General features: G+C 44.2%; 1 protein-coding gene across 4 annotated transcripts in view; it reads left to right on the top strand.

Moving 5' to 3' along the window:
* MYOF (myoferlin) overlaps nt 1-23804 on the top strand; it is a 175547-nt gene that overhangs the window by 29010 nt on the left and 122733 nt on the right. For all 4 annotated transcript variants that reach the window (XM_033224721.1, XM_033224716.1, XM_033224736.1 and 1 more), the window contains exons 3-4: nt 1507-1598; nt 22743-22851. In XM_033224721.1, coding sequence (XP_033080612.1) covers nt 1507-1598; nt 22743-22851 — 201 coding nt within the window. The remainder of the gene's footprint in view (nt 1-1506; nt 1599-22742; nt 22852-23804) is intronic.

Here is a 23804-nt window from a genome sequence, read left to right as displayed (position 1 = left end):
AGGGTCTTGCTCTGTCACCCAGGCTAGAGTGTAATGGCACAGTCATAACTAACTGCAGCCATAACTAACAGGGCTCAAGCGATCCTCCCGCCTCAGCCTCCCAAGCAGCTGGGACTACAGGTACACACCACCTCGCTCTGCTGATTTTTAAATTTTTCATAGAGATAGAATCTTACTATGTTGCCCAGGCTGGTCTTGAACTCCTTGCCTCAGCCTACCAAAGTGCTGGAGTTACAGGTATGAGCCACCATTCCCAACCTGGGCATGTTCTAATAGAAGCTCTGGGGCCAGGTGTGGTGGCACATGCCTGTAATCCCAGCACTTTGGGAGGCCAAGACGGGTGGATCACATGAGGTCAGGAGTTCGAGACCAGCCTGGCCAACATGGTGAAACCCTATGTCTATTAAAAATACAAAAATTGGCCAGGTACAGTGGCTCACATCTGTAATCCCAGGACTTTGGGAGATTGAGGTGGGTGGATCACGAGGTCAGGAGTTCGAGACCAGCCTGGACAACATGGTGAAACCCCATCTCTACTAAAAATACACAAATTAGCAGGGCATGGTGGCAGGCTCCTGTAGTCCCAGCTATTCAGGAGGCTGAGATAGGAGAATCACTTGAACCCAGGAAGCAGAGGTTGCAGTGAGCCGAAATTGTGCCACTGCACTTTAGCCTGGGCAACAGAGCAAGACTCTGTCTCAAAAAAAAAAAAAAAAGAAAGAAATAAAAGAAAAGAAAAATTAGCCAGGCATGGTGGTGTGCACCTGTAATCCCCAGCTACTGAGGAGAGTGAGAACTTGGGTTTTTTTTAAAAGTTCTGAAAATAATTTTTTTAGAAGTTCTGAAACAAGCTTTCCTTCCATTCCAAGCCCACTACAAGGAGGATCAAGTCATCATTTAATTTATTTAATTCATGTATTACCTAATCAATCAAAGGCATCAGTGACGCTTTATCAATCTTTTTTTTTACATTTGTCATTAGGAAGCAACCTACTGCATTAAAATGAGAGACTCAAAAAGGTCGGTGTATTATAGCATTGACCTCCCATGGTGGAACTTAAAATGAGAGGCATTTTAGAAAATGTTTTCTTAGATTATTCATCTTCTTTGTTTGATAGTAGTATGATTAAGAAGAGCAGATAATTTAAAACTAGCCATTGAAGAAAATGTTTTCACATACGCCTTGCATTTTATTCTTTCAGCGGTTGTGGTAGGTGTTGGGTCCAGCTCTTGAGTATGAGGCAGGGGTGTGTGGCAACCTGGCTGAAGCCACAGAACCTAGAAAGCAGGAAGCCAGGAGTTGTCTACAGGTCCTCTAAGTCAACATCTGGTTTGCCTTCCCACCCCCTCAGCTACCTTAAGGTTTAGAATTTAATCATTTCTGCCTAACTTCAAAAGATTGTCATTGGTGAAAATAATGACCCACCATGTGGTAACTGGTGTATCTTAGTATAATCTCTGCTCCTTTTAACAGCCTTTTTTTTTTCAAAACCTTTCTGTGAACAGATTTTGGAGTTTGACTTGAGGGGTATACCACTGGACTTTTCATCTTCCCTTGGGATTATTGTGAAAGATTTCGAGACAATTGGACAAAATAAGTAAGTTGTTTTCACCTGTTTTTCTCATTTTATGTATTACTATCTCACTGTTGTTTATTTTGTTGAAGAGACACATCTTTAATAACATATTATAATCCTTCCAATATAAATGTGCTTTAATTCCATGCCCTGCTCCCTTCTGAGCCAATAGCAGATGTGGCTAATCCATCACAGCACTTTTTCCCACTGACTACTTTTTTCCTAAAAAGCTGCAAACACCAAGCCACCACTAGTCTATCAAACTTGGCACTTAGAGTGAAGCCTGTTCACATGCTTGCAACTTCTTGATTAACTGCAGTTCCTACCTCTGGTAGTTTATCTGAACTGTAGTGATAATGCATACAACCCCGATCACTTCTTCTGATTATTTGTGGCCCATACACATCTCATTCAAGTTTTACTTTCAGCCCATTTCCATTGTAATGTCTCCTTCGCCTTTTAATCCCAACAGACCTAAACAGACCTTAATCCTTGCCTTACTGCCTCTTTCCTTTCACATGGGGAAAGGTCGTGGTGGTGCCCGTGGTGACACCAAGGGTTGTCCTCTGGGTAATGTTGGGAGACTTCCCCAACAGCTCCCCGTGGGACAGAAGGACCTTAATATTAATAAATTTACCCTAGCCCTGGATCTGGACTTTGGCCTTGTAGACTTAGACCCAGTCTTATGTTACCAATTCAAACTAACCAAGTTCACAAGAGACCAGAGTTTTTTGTTTTGTTTTTTTTTTGAGATGGAGTCTCGCTCTGTCACCCAGGCTGGAGTGCAGTGGCACAATCTTGGCTCACTGCAACCTCCACCTCCCAGGTTCAAGCGATTCTCCTGCCTCAGCCTCCCAAGTAGTTGGGATTATAGGCATGTACCACCACGCCCAACTAACTTATGTATTTGTAGTAGAGACAGGGTTTCACCATATTGCCCAGGCTGGTCTTGAACTCCTTACCTCAGGTGATCTACCCACTTCGGCTTCCCAAAGTGCTGGAATTACAGGCGTGAGTTACTGTGCCTGGCTGAGACTAATGCTTAAAGCCAGAATACCTGCTTATTTTCCTTCTGGTGGAAGTCAATCGCCTAGTGACAGGGCATTTCTACCCTCCCACTCATGAATTTTCCTTCAAGCCATACCACGTGGGAAGCCAAATTACTTTATATCCTTGATTGCAAGATGTTACTGTTTATAACATGTACTATCAAATGAATAACAGGTCAGGAGCCAAAAAAAAAAAGTCTGATGTTTAATGCCCACATCAATAGTAAGAAGCATTTCAGTTTTTAGTAATGTTAGTACACTTAAAAATGTATGTCTTAGGCACATCTGGCATAATCTGAAGGCTGCAGTGAAAGCAAAATTTAGGATGAATTAGTTGAGGTAGGTGGTCACATGCTCTGATGCTTGGGACAGTCCTGGTTTGCTGTCCTAGCACAGTGATTAATAATGCCCCTTTTGCAGTCAACGTGGCTTGATTTGGACAGTAAATTATTATTATTTTTTGTTTTTGAGATAGAGTCTCACTCTGTCACCCAGGCTGGAGTGCAGTGGTGCAGTCTCAGCTCACTGCAACCTCCGCCTCCCATGTTCAAGTGATTCTTGTGCCTCAGCCTCCTGAGTAGCTGGGACTACAGGCGTGTGCCACCACGCCTGGCTAATTTTTGTGTTTTTAGTATAGATGGGGTTTCACCATGTTGGTCAGGCTGATCTCGAACTCCTGACCTCATGATTTGCCTGCCTCAGCTTCCCAAAGTGCTGGGATTACAGGTGTGAGCCACTACACCCGGCCTGTTTTTGTGTTTTTTAGTAGAGATAAGGTTTCACCATGTTGGCCAGGTTGGTCTCGAACTCTCGGCCTCAACTAATCTGTCCATCTCAGCCTCCCAAAGTGCTGGAATTACAGGGGTACAGTAAATTAGATGGTCACTCCAGTTATTGGGGTCTTCTGCTTACCAGCATCAGAATAAGATGGTCTGCACAGACATGGACTCCCTGGACAGCTTTGATAGGCACTCCCATGTTTGCCTTTGATGAGATCCTTTTTACCCTTCTCCATTGCTGACCGATGCCCCCTGCATATTTTTCTGTAACTATATAAATACATTCTGGGATGGGTGTGGTATCTCATGCCTATAATCCTAGCACTTTGGGATGCTGAGGTGGAAGGATCACTTGAGCCAAGGAGTTGGAAACCAGCCTGGGTAACATAGTGAGACCCCATCTCTAAATAAATAAATACATACCTGCATACACTCTGGCAGGTTCTGGTCCCACTCTCTTGCACTGGAAACTATTCTAGCTTTTTAAGCGTCCGTTGTATATCTCAGCTGTGAACTATTATATGATTATTTATTCCCCACCCCAACTCCCAAAAGCCAGTTTTATTTCCCATATTTCAAAGTTTTGGGGAAGGGGAGGGGAGGGCCTCACACTAGCCTCCTGCATGTTACTAAGACTAGGCCCTCCTCTTCTTTGCTTTCTTCTTTCTGCAAATGGTACCGCTGTTTCTATTCTAGACCAGGCCTCTCCAACAGAAATACAGTGCAGGGTGCATATGCAATTTAAAATTTTCTAGTTGCCAGATTAACACAAATATAAAGAAATGGGTGAAATCAATTTTAATAATATATTTAACTCAGCAGATCCAAAATGTTATTTCAACATGTAATCAATGTGTTTGAATCATTGTGATATTCTGCATACATTCTTTCTCTTACTCAGGCTTTGGAAGTGTTTACTTCACACTTACAGCACCTCTCAATTCAGAGACTAACCACATTTCAAGTTCTCTGTAGCCAAGTGTGGCTAGTGGCCACCATATTGGACAGGATGGTTTCAGATCCTGGGCTTAAAACTTCAAACCTCTCTGCACCCTCTCCCTCTTGCTTTTGTTTTGTTTTGTTTTGTTTGAGACAGAGTCTCACTCTGTCACCCAGGCTGGAGTGCAGTGGTGTGATCTTGGCTCACTGCAACCTCTGCCTCCCAGGTTCAAGTGATTCTCCTGCCTCAGCCTCCCGAGTAGCTGGGATTACAGGTGTGCACCACCATGCCCAGCTAACTTTTGCATTTTTAGTAGAGACGGGGTTTTACCATGTTGGCCAGGCTGGTCTCAAACTCCTGACCGCAAGTGATCTGCCTACCTCGGCCTTCCAAAGTGCTGGGATTACAGGCATGAGCCACCGCACACAGCCCCCTCTTGCCTCTTATCCAGTCTGTCCCCAGATCTTATGTTTTCTTCCTTTCCAAAGTCTGTGCTTGTGCGTGTGTTTCTTCCCCAAACCTACAGCCACCAGCCTAGTTGAGGTCTTCCTCATTTTATGCCTTATCTATTTCAGCATGGCAATGGGTTGGCCTCAAAACTCTCATCTGTGGTTTAAAGTCCTTGCTTTCCTGAAGGCTATGATACTTAGAGAAAGTTAGAAAATAAACAAATACACTAAAAAATATATACTTAATGTGTCAGGTACCATGAAGTGCTGTGAGCTAAAGAAGAAACTGTTATATCCCATGAAGAAAAGCAAATCAGAGGAAAAAGGAAAGTGGTCAGGGATAGCGGGGAAGGGAGATCCCATTTTATGTGAAGTGGTGATAAGGTGACAATTGAGCATAGACCCAAATATAATCACAAAAGTAATTGCAATTTTGCACCAACCTAACACAATGAAGAACTGAGCCATGCAGTTCACTGGGGGGCAGGGGGGAAGAATATTCCAGGCAGAGAATAGCAAGTGCAAAGGCCCTGAGGCAGGAGTGCACTGGGGATGCTGGAGAAATGTGAGAAGGGCAGCCAGGCTGGGGCACAGTGAGGGGTGAAAGTGCAGGAAGGAGGTGAGGTCAGAGAAACCACAATATGTGTGACTTTGTGGGCCAAGGCATGGGCTTTGGATTTCATCCCAAGTGGAATGGGAATCCGTTAAAAGGTTTTGCTTATGATCTGATGTATTTTAAAAGGATCACTCAGGCTTTTTGTGTTGAGACTGGAGGGTAGGAACCAGTTAGGAAGCAGGAAAACAATACTGGGATGCCATTATATATTTATTTTAGACCTATTGAAAACACAGTGGGGTCCTCAGATGACAGCAGTGATGGGAAGAGGACAGCCCCCCACCCTCAACTCATCCTGGCACTCATTTTGGGCATTTGTGTGCATTTCTAGAGATGGAGTTCATGTACAGTCTATCTGAACCTGGACATTTTCATATTTTTCTGAACTTATGACATGCATAATTCTGAACAAAGAAAATACGATAGGTCCTGTTCTAACAGGATCCTTCTAAGGTTCAGGGGCACCATGCATCATGCTGAGCTATGGTGTACTTGGTGTTCTGATGCCTGCTGAGTATAAAGACCAAATGAGGCTGGGTGTGGTGGCTCATGCCTGTCATGTCAGCACTTTGGGAGGCAGAGGCAGGCGGATCACTCGAGGCCAGGAGTTCGAGACCAGCCTGGTCATTGTGGCAAAACCCTGTCTCTACCAAAATACAAAAATTAGCTGGGCATGGTAGTGCACAGCTGTCATCCCAGCTTGGGAGGCCGAGGCACAAGAATCTCTGGAACCTGGGAGACAGAGGTTGCAGTGAACCAAGATCACACCACTGCGCTCCAGCCCTGGTGACGGAGTGAGGGGAAAAAAAAAAAAAGACTGAATGAGCACGTGGTTACTCTGATATGATGATGACGGGAATTGTTAGGCATAACAGAAGAAGGTAAATTCTAAGCCAGTTTTGAAGCTGGTCTTCATTACTTTTTCAATCTTTCCTTCCTCCCATCTTCCATCTCCCTGACTTTTGCTGGGCACCCAGTGTCTTTAAGTTTCCTGGCTCCCACTGTGGTATGCGCTGAGGCCTGCCCTCTGAGCCACACTCTGCACCCTCTGCCAATTCTTTTCCTGTACAAAACTTACCTGTCCTGTGGCTCAGTCCTTCAAGTCCCCGCTTCAAAGCGCTTTCTGAGAAAGTAATCGAGTGATGGCATAACAGCTGCTAATAGTTAATTTCCCCATAGCATTGACTTTTGGACTGAAGGCCATCAGTGACTTACTTGAAAGAGTGAACAACATGGGAATTTTAGGCCTTATGGTCAGGTCATTGGAGGAGGTGTTTTTATTAATAATTAGAACATTATCTCTCTGTCCTGCAGATTCCACTACATAGTTTACTGTCTTGCAGTGGAAGGCCGACCCTGCGTCAGCTCTGTAATGAACAAGGCATGATTTCCTGTCCCTCCATCGCCTCTGCTTTTACTCAGCAGTGTGCCTCCCCGTCCTCAGCTGGGAATCACGATCATTAATTAGTTTAGTTTCCACCAACTAACCAATACACACACCTTGGTCAAATTACCTGTGCATTTCAGAAACAAACTTTTTTTTAACCATCTGGGAATAAGCTGTATGTGTGTCCAAAATATTTGTGTATTTTGGGCCCGGATTTTCTTTTTGGCTTTTCTACTAAAGTTCTGGCCTTTGAGGATCAACTTACAGCTCAGTGTGGGACCGCTTCCCTCACCTGAAGCGCAGGGTAGGGGCGGAAGGGTTTTCTACAACTTAAGGAATGTCCTGCCTGTTGACTTTGCTGTTACTATGGAGATGGCCTGTGCAAACACGAGCCCTCATTTTGCATCTGCTGCTCCTGGCCTGTTAGCAAACAGTTCCCAGCTGCCTGGGCTGGCTGTGCTCCATGCCTACACCCGCATGGGCTAGACCCAGGCAGTCCCAGGCTCACAGCGCCTGTGGGCAGTGACACCTCCCCACCCCTCAGGCACTGGGAGCAGGTTGCCCAATTCAGTATGGACTCTCCTCTTCCTCACTTTACAGTCATCCAACCAGCCATTCGGAGGGAATGAGGGTGAGAAAGGAGACAGAGGAGGCTCTTGGTTTCATGAGGAACATGAAATGCTATTTTTAGAGGAAATGTCAGAGTAGAAAGATTTTCCCAGAGGCTGAAGAATGAAAGTTCCCTTTGCAGACAGCCAATGGCTATCGCTTGGTGAGGACTTAGCATGTGCCGAGGGCTGTGCCCAGCCCTTTGCATTCATTATCCCACTTGATCCTCACACACACTCCATATGATGGGTCTGATTTTTCCTCAGAAAGGTTTAGTAATCTGCTCAAGGTCACACAGCAGGTGTGTGTCAGAGTCAGCTCATTTATATCCAGGCCTGTACACTTGACTTTTATGTTATACTAAAAGCCTCTGACTACCTATAGGAAACAAAATGTAGGTAGAATGATCAATTATCTCTGCTGAAATAGACGTGATTTTTCCTCCTAATTTTGAAAAAAAAAAAAGAATTCTCAATATCAGTGTATTGCTACCTTTTATAAGCTCCATCCTAGGTAAAAGTTTTAAGCATTTTTATACTGTTGAATAGGAAGTCACTTGTGCCTATATTCTGCAATGGGCCAGATATATGAAGAGACTATATCTCATCTCATTTGCTTTTCACAGTGACCTTGAGAAGGAGAGAGTAGACTTTAGCCTCTGGGACCCTGATCTGTTGGCATCCTGGCCCTACCCTTGAGTTCCTAAAAGTGCCATCCTCAAGAACCTGTACATGTAGAAATAAAAGATATTGACAAGTTTTCAGATTTGTGTATGTGTGTGTGTGTGTGTGTGTATGCACACGTGGACACACATGCCCAGGAGAAAAAACAGGTACTGCATAGAGTTTTTACATTTGCTCTTCCCTTTGCCTGGAGTGCTCCTTCCTTCAAACTACAATAGATGTAAAATCTTGTCATTGGGCCTCACCATGTCTGATCATCCAGCCTAGAGCAGCCTCTCCCTGTCACTCTTTATCTTATTACTCTGTTTTATTCTTTCAAAGCCCTTCTTATTAGGGAGCTCATGCGAGCATAAGAATGGGAAAAGGATTCTGCATGAGCATATAGATGTTAGAATTGTGTTTTAGACAAGTACTCAGGGTATGTGCTGGTCCACACACCTGCTATATGTAACTCAGCATTTACCACCATCTGAAATGTTCTTTTCTATTTACTTAATCATTTGTTCTCTCTCTACTGGATAGCAAACTCCATATCGCTCTTGTTCAGTGCCGTAAGACCAGCACTTAGCACAGTGCCTGGCATATAGTAGGCTCTAAATAAATGTGTGTTGGATGAATGAGTGAACAATTGAATTTATGATGCTCCTACATGGATGACATTTACCATTTACAAAGCACCTTGCAGCTGTCATGTCAGCTTACTGGTAATGGGCACCAATGTGGAATCTGTCCACCTCGGCTCTCTGGAACAGCTCCCTAGTTCCAACTTGGGTTTAAGCTGCAAAGGGGTCAGGATACAAAGGTCAGAACACAAGAGAAACAAACCTCTCTTACAAAGCTCATGCCCTTTTGTAGAGAAATGTGGAACTCAAGGCTGAGCTCACAGGAAGGCAGCAGAGCATGGTATTTGAAAGCTGGGATTCTGGAGCCAGGCAGAAGCCGATTAGAGACCCAGATCTACTGATTACTAGTGGGTGACCTGGGCAAGTTACTTACCCTCTCCAGGCCTCAGAATTCTCATCCTTAAATAGACTGTAGTTTGGAATTGACTGTAGTTTCGTTATGCTAAGGGATTAAATTTACCCTTCTACCTGACACAACTAGAACAAAATACATGCAACAGTAGTTTTCAGATGTTGGACTTTGCTGACACAGAACAGTGATCTCTAAGAGATGGGAGATAAATGAGGTAAGCCCTGTGAGTTCCCAGCTTAATGCCTAGAAAGACTCATTTCCATGCTGCAATGCAAGAAAAGGGAACCCAGGCAGATCCTTGTGGTCTCCGAGAGTTGGAGAGGTGCAGGTGGGAGTCTAGAGATGCCAAGGTTAGTCTAGAGACGCCAAGGTTACTAATGGACCAAGAGGAGAGAAACATACACACACACACACACACACACACACACACACAGAGAGAGAGAGAGAGAGAGAGAGAGAAGAAAGAAGAGAGAAGAAAGAGAGAAGAAAGAAGAGAGAAAAGAGAGGAGAGACAGAGAGCACTTCAGAGACTTACAGAGAGTTCCCCTTGAATCTTCAGCCGAGAACTGAGTGAGGAAACTACCTAAGGCAGGACTAGAAAGAGTTTATGTTCCCACCAACCAGGGGAAACACTTGTAATTCATAGGGAAGGATTTTGCCTCCATAATGTAGAGAGAAAACAATAGAAACTGACCCAGAAATGGCACACAATCAGTAGACATGGACAGTGAAACAAGTATTATAATTCTTTAAAAATTTTTTTAAATGCTTTAAAAAAATTAAAATTCTTAAAAAAAATTGTGTGTGTGTGCATGTGTGTGTGGTTTTGTTTTGTTTTGTTTTTGTGAGACAGAGTCTTACTCTGTTGCCCAGGCTGGAGTGCAGTGGCACGATCTCAGCTCACTGCAACCTCCGCCTCCAGGTTCAAGTGATTCTCCTACCTCAGCCTCCAGAGTAGATGGAATTACAGGCACACACCACCATGCTCAGCTAATTTATGTCTTTTTACTAGAGACGGGGTTTCACCATGTTGGCCGGGCTGGTCTCAAACTCCTGGCCTCATGTGATCCACCCCCCTCAGCCTCCCAAAGTACTGGGATTACAGGCATAAGCCACCATGCCCTGCTGAGTATTAGAATTATATTCTATAGATTCAAGAAGGTGGAGAATTACTTGAGCATGTTAGTAGGGACATGGAAGATAATTTAAAATCTTAACTTGAACTACTAGAGATGAAAATTGCAATGTCTGAAATACAGTGACCATAATTATCTGTCTCAGAATTTGCATTTCTAGTATTCTTTCTGCCTTCCAAATATATGTACTTATGCATGCAAAACCACCATTATATATACTCCCACACCAATGCAGAACAAAGTTAGAAACAGTTTCTGAATATAAATCTCAAGCAAGGCATCTGTTTTGCTGTATTGTTGTAGCAGGACGAGCCACAGACAAAACCTCTCAGACACCAAGTTGTAGAAGGAAGGGCTTTATTCAGCTGGGAGCATCGGCAAGCTACTGCCTTAAAATCCGAGTTCCCTGAGTGCACAATTTCTGTCCCTTTTAAGGGCTCACAACACGAAAGATTTCACATGAAAGCATTGTGATTGATTTGAGCAAGCAGGGGGTACATGACAGGGGCTGCATGCACTGGTGGTCAGAGAGAAACAGAACAGGGCAGGGAGTTTCACAGTGTTCTTCTATACACTGTCTGGCATCTATGCATAACATCAGTCTCTAAGTCATGAGTTAGAGAAGAGAGAGGAGACCAGCTCAGAACTTTTCGGTGTCGCTGCTCTAACACGGAACTAAAACTCAATCAGAACGGAGAGTTCTGCCCCAGAATAACATCTGCTTCTGGTTTAGATTTTCAAACAGCCTGAGAAGGTTTAGGCCAGGCAGGCCCAGGCCTGGTTTTGGGCCTGGTGCCGGGCTGCCTGTTTTTGGTTTTACTTCCTTGTTTTTTTCTTAAAACAGGTACTGAGTATAAAACAATATAAAACAATATGAGAGGGTCTCTTTCTTTCCTCATTGTGAGAAGGAGATAACAAAAAGCCTAACAATATACCTAGGAGGAAATGTATTCCAGTTCTTGTGTAAGAGATGTGGGCATGTGGCCAGCTGTACAATCATGAGATTAGGTAGAATTTTAGTTTTACTTCTTGTTGTTTGGGCGACTCTTGGCAAATTTCTTAATCTTTATAATGGGAACTGTGGTACTTCCTCAATAAATAGTAGCTATAGGGCAAATTTGATATAATTAAGAAAAAATTACTTCAGTTTCCTGATAACAAAATAGCTAATTTTTTTTTTTTTTTTCTTTCTAGCTTTACTGTGTGTCAGGGACTATGCTAAAACTATTTCACTTATAATTGCATTTAATCTTTATAATAACTATGAGTCAGTCAGACAGTCTTATCTTCAGCTCACAGATGAGAAAAATGTGGCTGAAAGAGGTTCATTAAATTGTGAAAGGTCTCTCAGCTCTTTAAGTGGAAGCATGTGGATTTTACACAGGTATATTGAAATCCTCTTACACAGAGCCCAGACCTTCCAAGGTTTATTCTGTGTGTGTGTGTGTGTGTGTGTGTGTGTGTGTGTGTGTTCAGGTTGAGGGCCAGGGTGCTAAAACTTGAAAGTGAGAGGTTGTTCTGGGGACTATAGAATTAGAAAAAGCAAAAGACCTAGCTTACGTTGTGAAATGTACTAACTCCCGGCCGGGCACAATGGCTTATGCCTATAATCCCAGCACTTTGGGAGGCCGAGGTGGGTGGATCACGAGGTCAGGAGTTCGAGACCAGCCTGGCCAACCTGGTCAAACACCCGTCTCTACCAAAAATACAAAAATTAGCCAGGTGTGGTGGCAGGCACCTGTAATCCCAACTACTCAAGAGGCTGAGGCAGGAGAATCGCTTGAACCCAGGAGGTGGAGGTTGCAGTGAACCGAGACCGCACCATTGCACTCCAGCCTGGGTGGAGTGCAAAAACACAAACAAACAAACAAACAAAATTATCCAGGCATGGTGGCAGGCACCTGAAATCTCAGCTACTCCAGAGACTGAGGCAGGAGAATTGCTTGAGGCAGAGGTTGCAGTGAGCCGAGATTGTGCCATTGCACTCCAGCCTGGGTGACAGAGAGAGACTCTGTCTCAAAAAAGAAAAAAAAAAAAAAAGAAAGGAAGAAAAGAAATATACTAACTCCCTAGGCAAAGCCCAAAGCTTGTTTTAAATTAGAAAAACCAAAAAAACTGTGTTTGGAATAAAATTAATTTGGTGGGGCAAAGTGTGGTATTGCTCATAAGTTTTTCATTTCCTAGTATATGAAATACCTTGTCTTTAAGCTTTTATTACTTTTATTTCTCCTAGTTATAAAACTCATTTCTGACCTTGCCCCATGTAAATATGACAGTGGGAGAAGGTGGTCTTTCTTCTCCTGGGGTTGGTTGGTGAGGAAGGATGAGATAGCCCATGGATTGAAGCAAGTTCTTCTCACTGGAGTAGCTTCTCAGGCTGTTCGAAAATGGAAACCAGAAGCAGATGTTACTCTGGGGCAGAACTCTCAGTTCTGATTTCTTTTTAGTTTGGTGTTAGAGCAGCGACACTGAAAAGTTCTGAGCTGGTTTGGGCTGGCTATCTCTATATAGGGAGAGGCTGAACTGCACTTTTTGGGGAGGCAGATTAAGTAGCTGCTGCAATCCTGCTGGTATCTGTTAAGATCTTGTGATTAAATAAGAAAGGGCCACAGCCCTGGAGAAAGATACCCAGAGAGGCTGAATGAGAAAAGGCATCTCATAAAGGCAAGAGCTGTAATTATGTTCCGATGGCTCTTTGGCGGGTGATCTCTTAGGAGAGGAAGATTTACAACCTGTAAATAATTTCCAAGGTTATTGGACTATCTTCAATGATGTATCAGCTAATTTATTTATGCCACAAATATTTACTAATGCCTACTATGTGTCAGACACAGCTCTAGACACTGTGGGTACTCCATACCTTTTATGGAGCTGACATCTGAGTAGAGGGAACAGATAAATACACATATGACATAACAGATGGTGATAAGTGATACGAAGAAAATAAAGAGAGAAAGCAGGGTGAGATCTGAGTGGTGGTTTAGATAGGGTTGTTGTATGAGGGTTTGTTTTGGGGGATTTTTTTTTTCTGAGATGGACTCTTGCTCTGTCAACAGGCTGGAGTGCAGTGGCACAATCCCAGCTCACTGCAACCTCTGCCTCCCGGGTTGAAGTGATTTTTCTGCCCCAGCCTCCTGAGTGGCTGGGACTACAGACACCCGCCACCACGCCCAGCTAATTTTTTTTTTTTTTTTGAGGCAGAGTCTCGCTCTGTCGCCCGGACTGGAGTGCAGTGGCCGGATCTCAGCTCACTGCAAGCTCCACCTCCTGGGTTCACGCCATTCTCCTGCCTCAGCCTCCGAGCAGCTGGGACTACAGGCGCCCGCCACCTCGCCCGGCTAGTTTTTGTATTTTTAGTAGAGACGGGGTTTCACCGTGTTAGCCAGGATGGTCTCGATCTCCTGACCTCGTGATCCGCCCGTCTCGGCCTCCCAAAGTGCTGGGATTACAGGCTTGAGCCACCGCGCCCGGCCTCCAGCTAATTTTTATATTTTTAGTAGAGATGAGGTTTCACCATGTTGGCCAGGATGGTCTTGATCTCTTGACCTCATGATCTACCCACCTCGGCCTCCCGAAGTGTTGGGATTACAGGCGTAAACCACCACGCCCAGCCTGGGGAATCTTTTATAATGGGTTATGAAGTTTACAAACTTCATTCAGATGCCACTAAATTGGATTTTATGAGAATTCAGCTGCAGCTGACATTTACCTCTGGTCTAACTCTGAAAAGAAAAATTGTTTTCCGAAAGGATTTGTGGTATATGTAGTATTAAGGGTGGGGAAGGGCTATTTAATGTAGGTAAGATAAAGAACTGGCTTTTAGAACTTTGCACAGTGATTACATAGAAATGGATGTGGGTAGTTACAAAGGGTTCTTATCTATTCATTCATGCCCACCTGTCCAGCCCCCTGCTGATTCAGACCAGCTTTCACTGCCAAGTACTAGCCAGGAGCCCTGTCTTCATATGCTTTTTATAGATCTCTTTTTCTTTTTTTTTTTTTTGAGGCGGAGTCGCGCTCTGTCACCCGGACTGGAGTGCAGTGGCCAGATCTCAGCTCACTGCAAGCTCCGCCTCCCGGGTTTACGCCATTCTCCTGCCTCAGCCTCCCGAGTAGCCGGGACTACAGGCGCCCGCCACCTCGCCCGGCTAGTTTTTGTATTTTTAGTAGAGACGGGGTTTCACCGTGTTAGCCAGGATGGTCTCGATCTCCTGACCTCGTGATCTACCCGTCTCGGCCTCCCAAAGTGCTGGGATTACAGGCTTGAGCCACCGCGCCCGGCCAGATCTCTTTTTCTAGCATAGTGTCTGAAATAATAATACAAGGTGACTGTTAAGCCCTTGCCATATCATTCTTTTAATCCCTGCAACAATACCATTAAGTAGGACCTGTCATTATCCCCATTTTACAGTTGAGGAAACTGAAGCCCGGAGAAGTTAACCTGTATACAGCCTGAGCCTGAATTAGTGGGGTCTGTCTGCCTCCACGTTCCTAGTCATTAGGCAAAGCTGTCCCTCCTCATCTTAAAAGGTTCAAGTGCATGAATTAGTGAATAAATGGATGGATGGATGGATGAAAAAACTACTACTTTGATTCTAACAGTTGAGGGAATTAGCTGGAGACAGAGCATCAGAACTCCACGGAACCATCAGAGCAGGCAGGCAGGCAGGCACAGAATTGGTCAGGTGAAAATAAAATAGCAGGTGACCATCTATTCAAGAAAAAATATTCAGGATCTCCTCCATGCCAGAGGAGTTAAGCCTGCTCCTCGCAGCCACAGACTCTGGCCTCAATGCCTCACTGACCCGGAGGGCTTTGGTGAGGAGACCTGGGTTTCCACTCAGCCCTTTGCAGGTGTTACAGTGATATCATTGTGGCCAGAGTGGCAGAGGTGAGAGGGACTGGGAAAAAGAGCGCAGTAGATGCTGGCCACGAAAACCGTTCAAATCCTGCCACAGCCTTCAGGCTATGTCAGTGATTCCAAAACCAGGGCATGGCGTGAGCTAAAGGTAGAGGCAAGACTTGTGCCAGCCAGGTTTGGGAATCACGGTTAAAGATCAAGGCTTCTACCTTTTAAAAAGCCACACCCCCTTTCGATGAACAGGAAAGGAGCCCCAAGGTTCTCTGGCAGTCCTGGCCTGGAGTCAGGAGCGGAAGTTCCCAGGGGAGGGTAGGAGAGCGCAGGTCACTAGGCCTGCCCAGGAGGTTTTCATGGAGTTTGCCTGCTACAGTTTGTTCTATTAAATAATTGGACAATCCCTGGTTCTCAAAAGTGAGCCTGGATTCCCATGCTGAATGTTTTTAAAACCACTCACATCCCTCTCTCCCCAGATCCCACGTTGCCTGCTGCCTTCCCTACCCCCAGCCCTCCACCTCCTCCACTTTACTCCCACAGCCATTGGGAGTTACTGTCTAGACCATTGTTTCTCGGACTTCCTGGGTATAAGAATTACCTAAAGGAAAAAGTCGAACTCAGGGACTTGGGAATCTGCAGACGCCCTGGTGAGGGACGTCTGGGGAAGCACACTCTGAGAAATGTTTTGGGAGATGATGCGGAGGCCGAGTGAGGGTGGGCGGGCAAGTGCAAGTGGAGGGGTGAACCGAGGCGCAGCCCTTTGCGGGGATTTTACCTTAGCAAGGGCTTCCTGTGATATGAGCTGCTGCCATGGGTGTTTTCAGAAAGAAATATTCAGTGACACCTGGTATACTATGGGCAGGAAGGCTTCATTCAGGACTGAGTTAGGTCAAGTGACCCCTGCAATGGGGACTGGTGGGAGGGAAGAGAAATGGGGTGCCGCTCAGACACAGCATGGGCAAGTAGGAACTGGTAGCCAAGGAGCAGTGTGGAGGTCAGTGGATGGAACATTCCTAAGTGGAAGTGTCACGGTCAGGGGGATTCTGGCTAACCCAACCTAACAGGATTCTTGCTGAGGACATCACGTGGGGGATGGCAGAGAATGAGAAACCCGATCAGATATGGAGAGTGATCACATCTCAAGGATGGGGGTTGTTTGCTAGACTGACTGAGTAGGATTCTCTGCTAACACTGGATTTCATAAGAAAGCACTAGTCAGGCCTAGGAGGAGGCTCAGGAACTCCACTCAAGTTTGGCCAAGCGAAGACTCTTGGTCAGCTGACATGGCCTCTCCTACCAGTCTGGTTCACAGGGGGCGTGCTTGGTTCTCCTGCCTTTTGGCTGGGGATCAGGGCAGGAGCTTAACAGATACTGGCCCAGGAGAGGGAGAAGTGTAGGGGAGGGAGACGGGGCCCAGCCTTGGAACCCCAGGGCCATAGGCCTGCCAAAATGACAAGGCATGGCCAGCTGAGAGCCCACTGCTTTGAGGGTGGGGAGGTCAGCCTCTTTTTAGTTTTCCTACAGGGGACCTAGGGGCAGCTTAGAATCGTGTTTGTCCCCAGTCCAGTTGGGATTGCTGTTCCTGCTCAGAGGTCAGGAAGTTGAGACCGAGCTGCGATCTCTAGAGGCAGAAACAGTGCAACATGTGATTTATTTCTCAGCCTCCAACACATTTTTTCCTTCATGAAGGAATTTCCAAGTTACTCCTCCTCCAGAAATCATGTGGGCTGTGTCTCTGCTGCATAGAGGAACAACTTGGTATACGTGAGCTCCCCTGGGTAAGAGTCAGCCGGCAAAGCCCTTACTCACTCCAGAGGCATGCGGCCCTTCACATTTGCGCCCATGCTAAAGGGGAGAACATTTTCCATTTCTCTTTTGTAAACAAACTATACTCTGTCTATTTTAAGAAGAAGGAGGAAAAAAAAAAAACAGTTTAAGCAGCTCTTAACCAATACTTGCAAGACTAAGTTGACTGGTTTACAATTAAACTCTTTTATTCCCCCAGTCGTAACATCTCATTTTCAAGTAGTTGCTCCCACTGCGTAATATTTGATGTCACATAGAGACTTGATTCCAAACTCTATGACATTCGTGGGCTGAAAGACAAAGAAGCATGACTGGCTTTTTCTTCACTTTGAAGACATCTGCAGTTTATTAATTCCACAAGGAAAGCTGGAGGGCCAGAGGATGTCGAGATTCTTTCACTATAAAATTTCCTTTTGAGACAGTAGTCCTTCTGTTTTAGTGTTGGTTGGAGTTCATGGGGAGACTTACTTTTCCATGAAAGTATAGAGCAAAGCTTCCCCATCACTGTCACACTATAATATTCTAGCATTTTCGTAACATTAGTAATAGAAAAGAAAAAAGGCTCTTGGTTTAGTGTCACCTCCTTTAAAGGAAATTGGCTTATGGTTAGACCAAACTGTTCTTATCCTCTGTGTAAGAGGCCAAGTCATCATTTCCCAGTTTTTCACAGTATTTTGTATCCAGGCAACGTCATAGAAAATAGGCCTGGCCAGGAGTGCTCTGGAAGTCACTGCAGAGCTCAGACTTATCCATGGGACATATTTTCTTCAATTCACAATGAAAACTCCTAGAAGTTCTGTTTGAATTTTTCCTGAAGTCAACCTGTTGTAAAAATATCTTTGGGATTAAAGGCTTTCCAGGCCTTCATCTAAACACACTATCTTTACTTCAGAAAAAAAAAAATAATAAATCCTTTTATGTGTCGCCCCTACAAAAGCATCAGAATTTTAGAAGAAAGCAAATCTTTCTTTCCAAATAGGATTTGAAACTAAAGGTTTCTAAAATAAGGAATTGAGGTTAGGCTTTATAATTGGTTTCTGTTATTTTACTCCATTCCTGGTCAGTGATCTGTTACTACCCTCTCTGGGGGAAGAGAAACTAGCAGATATTGGTTGGGTCAGAATGGAGGTTGTAAAACCACTCAAGGCCATAAAGGGTCAGCAGACAGGCTTTGTGTTTTAGGCAAGCCTGTTCTTTCCAGTTAACCATCAGCCCCACCATTCGCTATTGTATTACATAGCACACATTGCATTCCACATTTCTGTTATTGGCCTAACGTTCTCTCCTGACACTCTGTGTGAATTCTAGTTTGATTCATGACATTATAAGACAATCTCTTTGAAGGCAGAAACCCTGACTAGCATTCTGGATGGTCTAACATGGACATGTTCTAGGAGATTTTTTTTTTTCCTTTAAATTAGAGATCAGGACCTTAAAAAAAGAGAGAGAGAAAAAAAATTTATTATTATTATTATTATTATTTGAGACAAGGTCTTGCTCGGTTGCCCAGGCTGAAATGCAGTAGCATATTGACGACTCACTTGGCCTCCCAAGTAGCTGAGGCTACTGGTGTGAGCCACCACACCCAGCTCATTTTTCGTTTTTTGTGTGTGTGCCCAGGCTGGTCTGGAACTTCTTGGACTCAAGTTATCCACCTACCTCAGCTTCCTGAAGTGGTGAGATGACAGGTGTGAGCCACCACACCTGGCCAGAAAAGAAATGTTTAACATTAGATGGTTTCCCGTAGACATATATAGAAAGCATCACATATACAAGCCTAGTAGCAGACTGTTAGAGCTGGAAAGCATTTGAGAAATTTTTTGCTTCAATCCACTTGTTTGCAAATAACAAAGAGTTGGGTGACTTAGCCAAGTACTTTAAGAAAGTTGGGACAGAGTTAGGAATAGAACAGGAGTTGTTTTCAACCTGGAGCAGTTTTGCCCTCCAGGGAACAACTGGCAATGCGCCTCGAAGTTTTCAATGATCACAAATGGTATCTAGCTGAACAGTATAGCCTCCCATAAAAAAAAAATTAACGGGTTCAAAATGTCCGTAGTGCTGAGGTCAAGACACACTGGTCCAACACCAGGCTGGCCCTCTTTCTCCTTCACCGTAGTCCCAGCATGTTGCACTGTTTGTTCTAAGATTTATTTATTGATGACAGAGATTCAGGTCATTTTGACTTTAGCAGAAGCAAATCGGTACATGTTCAAGTGTGCAGTGTTGCTGTCTCAGTCCTAGGGTTAGGCTATGAATTATAGAATTGCAAGGAATGAAGTCCAGTTTCTTTCCACATCTTTCATCGCATTGAGACATTTAATACCAGTTGGATGACTTTTAAACCTAAATTTTTTACGTTTTGATTTTCTTGAAAACTCAATTAGCTGATTTCATGACTTAAAAACCATGGAAATAAATTCTCCTTAATACTCATGCTATGTGGCTGAGAGAGATGTGGAAGAGATTTTAGGGGCTTTCACCTTGTTTGGAGGCTCATCTGTTTTGTCTGGTGAAGATGGAGTAATGGGTGTCCTCAGTATGTCACGGGAATAAATAAGTAAGGAGAAAAAATATACTCCTGTAAAAAAGCCTGAAAAACATACTAATCTAAAAATGTACTCTGTAAAATTTCCATCCAATCTTTTTTTCTGTTAATGTAAAACATAGTTTTATTTTAAAAATTTCCTTAAAAGATAATTGTTTTGAGAAAAAATAATAACAATAAATTATGGTTTTGTAACATGTAAACGTTAAATGTATGACAGCAACAGGAAAAACAACAACAATAAAACAGGAGAAAATTCCCACCAATTCTCAACATTGACTGGGAGAATTAATTTCTTTAATGACCAAAAAGGGCTGAAAAGTTCACTATTATCCCTCTGGAGGCAAAAATTTTCTTTTCCATTGCCAACTACGGCGGACTCTTTTTTTTTTTTTTTTTTGAGACAGGGTCTTGCTCTGTCACCCAGGCTGGAGTACAGTGGCCTGATCTTGGCTCACTGTAACCTCTGCCTCACGGGTTCAAGTGATTCTCCTACCTCAGCCTCCCAAGTAGCTGGGATTACAGGCACGCACCACCACACCTGGCTAATTTGTTGTATTTTTAGTAGAGATGGGGTTTCACCATGTTGGCCAGGCTGGTTTTGAACTCCTGGCCTCAAGTGATCGACCCACCTTGGCCTCCTAAAGTGCTAGGATTACAGGCATGAGCTACCGCACCTGACCCCAACTACAAATTCTGCTTGTGATATTAGAAGGGATGAGAGTCCATCACAGTTGTTGAGCATCTTGTGTGGTGTTCTTTACAAGAAAGTGCACTCTTCCGAGAAGACATCATGTACAAAGCGCTCCTATCATTGGGTAAATTGGGCGAAACAGGGTGCTATAGTAATTTCCTGGTCTTGTGCAATATCCTATTCATAGAACGCGAAGACACTTATTAATATTGCCACGTCTCTGGACCTATATGGTTGAGTTACAGTCCCCAGCATTAAAATCTAATCCTATTTCTGAAGACTGAAGAGGACTGGGGCGAATAATACAGACACTGCTAACATCTGTCACTTCAGAAATGATGTGCCCATGTTGCCATGTGGTGTCCCCGGAGCACTTCTGAGAAACAACTTTTACCTTCTGATTTTTAAAGAAACTGTATTATATTTTAAAATAAAATGAATTCTTTTTCCACAAGATGAATTTTCCTGATTATTATGTTTGTCCAAAAGCCTGGAGTTACGTAGAAATGTTCAGTTGCAGTTTCCTCACCCCAGATGTTTTGGCGTAAGGAATCTCTGCTATCACTTTAAGGACTCAATGTTTAGCTTTCTATTTTTATGCTAATGATTTTCTATTCTATCTGCTAGTGTAAGTCAGTGCCAATGTAGACAGGATATAAGTAAGTAACAGTTAAAAATTCTAAATATTGGGCCGGGCGCAGTGGCTCACGCCTGTAATCCCAGCACTTTGGGAGGCTGAGGCGGGTGGATCACCTGAGATTGGAACTTCTAGACCAGCCTAACCAACGTGGAGAAACCCCATCTCTACTAAAAATATACAAAATGAGCCAGGCGTGGTGGCACATGTCTGTAATCCCAGCTACTTGGGAGGCTGAGGCAGGAGAATTGCTTGAACCCGGGAGGCGGAGGTTGCGGTGAGCCAAGATCGCTCCATTGTACTCCAGCCTGGTCAATAAGAAAGAAACTCTGTCTCAGCGAAGAAAATAAATAAAACATTCTAAACATTTCTTCTGTCCTTTATCAGGATACATACTGAAAGCACGTGACTCTCTGCCTTTCTGATTGCATTTCACACAAGGAACTTCCTTGGTTTACCTACTCTCATTCATGTTTCATGTTATAACCTCAATTTACAGGCTATTTTTCACAGGTTACATTTTTATATAGACTGGGGAACGTGTGTTCTATAGGTGTTTTTGATCATATTCCCTAACTATAAAAATGTTTTCAGTATTAATTCTCAATATATGTAGACTTATTTATTCTTTCCTTCATTCAGGAACCTGCTGTTAAGTGTCTACTATATTCTGGTACTGTGTTAGAGTAGTGAATAAAACCGGGCAGCAATCCCTGCATCGAGGGGGCTTTCCTCATGAGCAGAGACACGAGGGTAGTTCTGTGCCAACATGTTAGGTACGATAGGAGATAGACAGGTAAGTGACAGAGGCTGATATTATCCACCAAGTTCTAGGAAGAGAGAAGTACACACACTGAACGTCTGAATGCTGCACCATCATACAGAGGAGAGCAAGCTAACCCTATCAGTGAACTAGCAACCTATTTACAACCCTAGAAGGTCTACTTGGGGGATTATTTTCACAGTGGGCAAAGATTTATGGGTCCTTTTACATTTCCATTACAGAGAAATGTCTTCCTCTCTCACTGAATTTTTTCCTACTTTTCGTTCTTTCTGGATTCTGGGTGGCGGGGCGTGGGGAGGGGGAGGGGGCGGGCTATTTTTAGTCTTTCTTTTTCCTTTTTCTTTTTTTTGAGACAAGGTCTCACTCTGTTGCCCAGCCTGGAGTACAGTGATACAATCATAGCTCACTGCAACCTCAAGCTCCTGGGTTCAAGTGAGCTTCCCACCTTATTCTCCCATGTAGCTGGGATTACAGGCATGCACCACCACTCCCAATTAATTTTTTAATTTTTTGTAGAGATGGGGTCTCATCATCTTGCCCAGGCTGGTCTCAAACTCCTGGACTCAATTGATCCTTCCACCTCAGCCTCCTAAAGTGCTGGGATTACAGGCATGAGCCACTGTGTCTGGCCACTCTATTCAGTCTTCATCTCTTGCCCTTCTATCTCCTTCATGACTGTTGACATTTCAGGCTGGGAGCAGTGATTCACACCTGTAATCCCAGCACTTTGGGCAGCTGAGGTGGGCAGATCACCTGAGGTCAGGAGTTTGAGACCACCATCCTGGCCAACATGGCGAAAACCCATCTCTATGAAAAAATCCGAAAATTAGCTGGGTGTGGGGTGGGCACCTATAATCTCCGCTATTTGGGAGGCTGAGGCAGGAGAATCACTTGTACCCAGTACGTGGAGGCTGCAGTGAGTGGAGATCGCCCCAGGGCACTCCAGCCTAGGTGACACAGCAAGAGTCTGTCTTAAAAAAAGAAAAGAAAAAAAAAAGATGGGAATTTCATAGGCACCAGAGTTTGACTCTTGTCATGGAGAAGCGATGGGAGATACATTTACTGCCAAAATGCCCTGCGAGGCTAATAGCAAAATGGCCCACATCTCACTATAGGTGACTTTTATTATAACAGACGAAGAGGTTGGGGTTGAGAGGTCCTGAGTCAGTGGAAGCCTATCTCCTACTTAGGCTGCTATGTGCTTTCCTGTTTTCCTTGCAGATTAATTGGCACGGCGACCGTAGCCCTGAAGGACCTGACTGGTGACCAGAGCAGATCCCTGCCGTACAAGCTGATCTCCCTGCTAAATGAAAGGGGGCAAGATACTGGGGTGAGTGTTTTCTCTCTCATTGAATGACTTTGAAGTGAGATGATTGAGCAAAATTTCATTAAGAAAAAGGTCTAAGGCCAGGCGAGGTGGCTCGCACCTGTGGGTTATTATACATAACCCACATTTGTGTGGTTATGTATAATTATGTGTATCAGATACTCTTTGAAATATTCTGTAGAAGGCAGTTCATTGATATAACCTTGGAATATGAAGATGGTAATATCATAATCTATTTTTTTTTTTTTTGAGATAGAGTCTCACTCTGTCACCCAGGCTGGAGTGTGGTAGTGTAATCTCGGCTCACTGCAACCTCTTCCTCCTGGGTTCAAGTGATTCTCCAGCCTCAGCCTTCCAAGTAGCTGGGATTATAGGCAAGTGCCTCCATGCCCAGTTAATTTTTATGTTTTTAGTAGAGATGGAGTTTCATCATATTGGTTAGGCTGGTCTCAAACTCCTGACCTCAGGTGATCCTCCCGCCTCGACCTACCAAAGTACTGGGATTACAGGCATAAGCCACCACACCTGGTCTCATAATCTTTATTACATTGGGTATTGGATGTTTTCTGGTCACAGCCTCTCTCAGTAAGTACATCTTGCTGGGTGTAGTGACTCACGCCTGTAATCCCACCACTTTGGGAGGCTGAGGCGCGCAGATCATGAGGTCAGGAGATCCAGACCATCCTGCCTAACACGGTGAAACCCCGTCTCTACTAAAAATACAAAAAAATAGCCGGGCGTGGTGGCATGTGCCTGTAGTCCCAGCTACTTGGGAGGCTGAAGCAGGAGAATCAACGAACCCGGGAGGCCCAGGTTGTAGTGAGCCAAGATCGCGCCACTGCACTCCAGCCTGGGCAACAGAGCAAGACTCTGTCTCAAAAATAAAATAAAATAAAATAAAAGTACATCTTAATATTGTCCGATGCAAGACCAGAATTCTCTTTCTCAAGTGCATG

The sequence above is a fragment of the Trachypithecus francoisi genome, unplaced genomic scaffold (genome assembly GCF_009764315.1).
Source record: "Trachypithecus francoisi isolate TF-2019V2 unplaced genomic scaffold, Tfra_2.0 Contig01436, whole genome shotgun sequence".
Taxonomy (NCBI): domain Eukaryota; kingdom Metazoa; phylum Chordata; class Mammalia; order Primates; family Cercopithecidae; genus Trachypithecus; species Trachypithecus francoisi.
The sequence above is the reverse complement of the archived record's forward strand: the minus strand, read 5'-3'. Positions and strand labels throughout refer to the sequence as shown.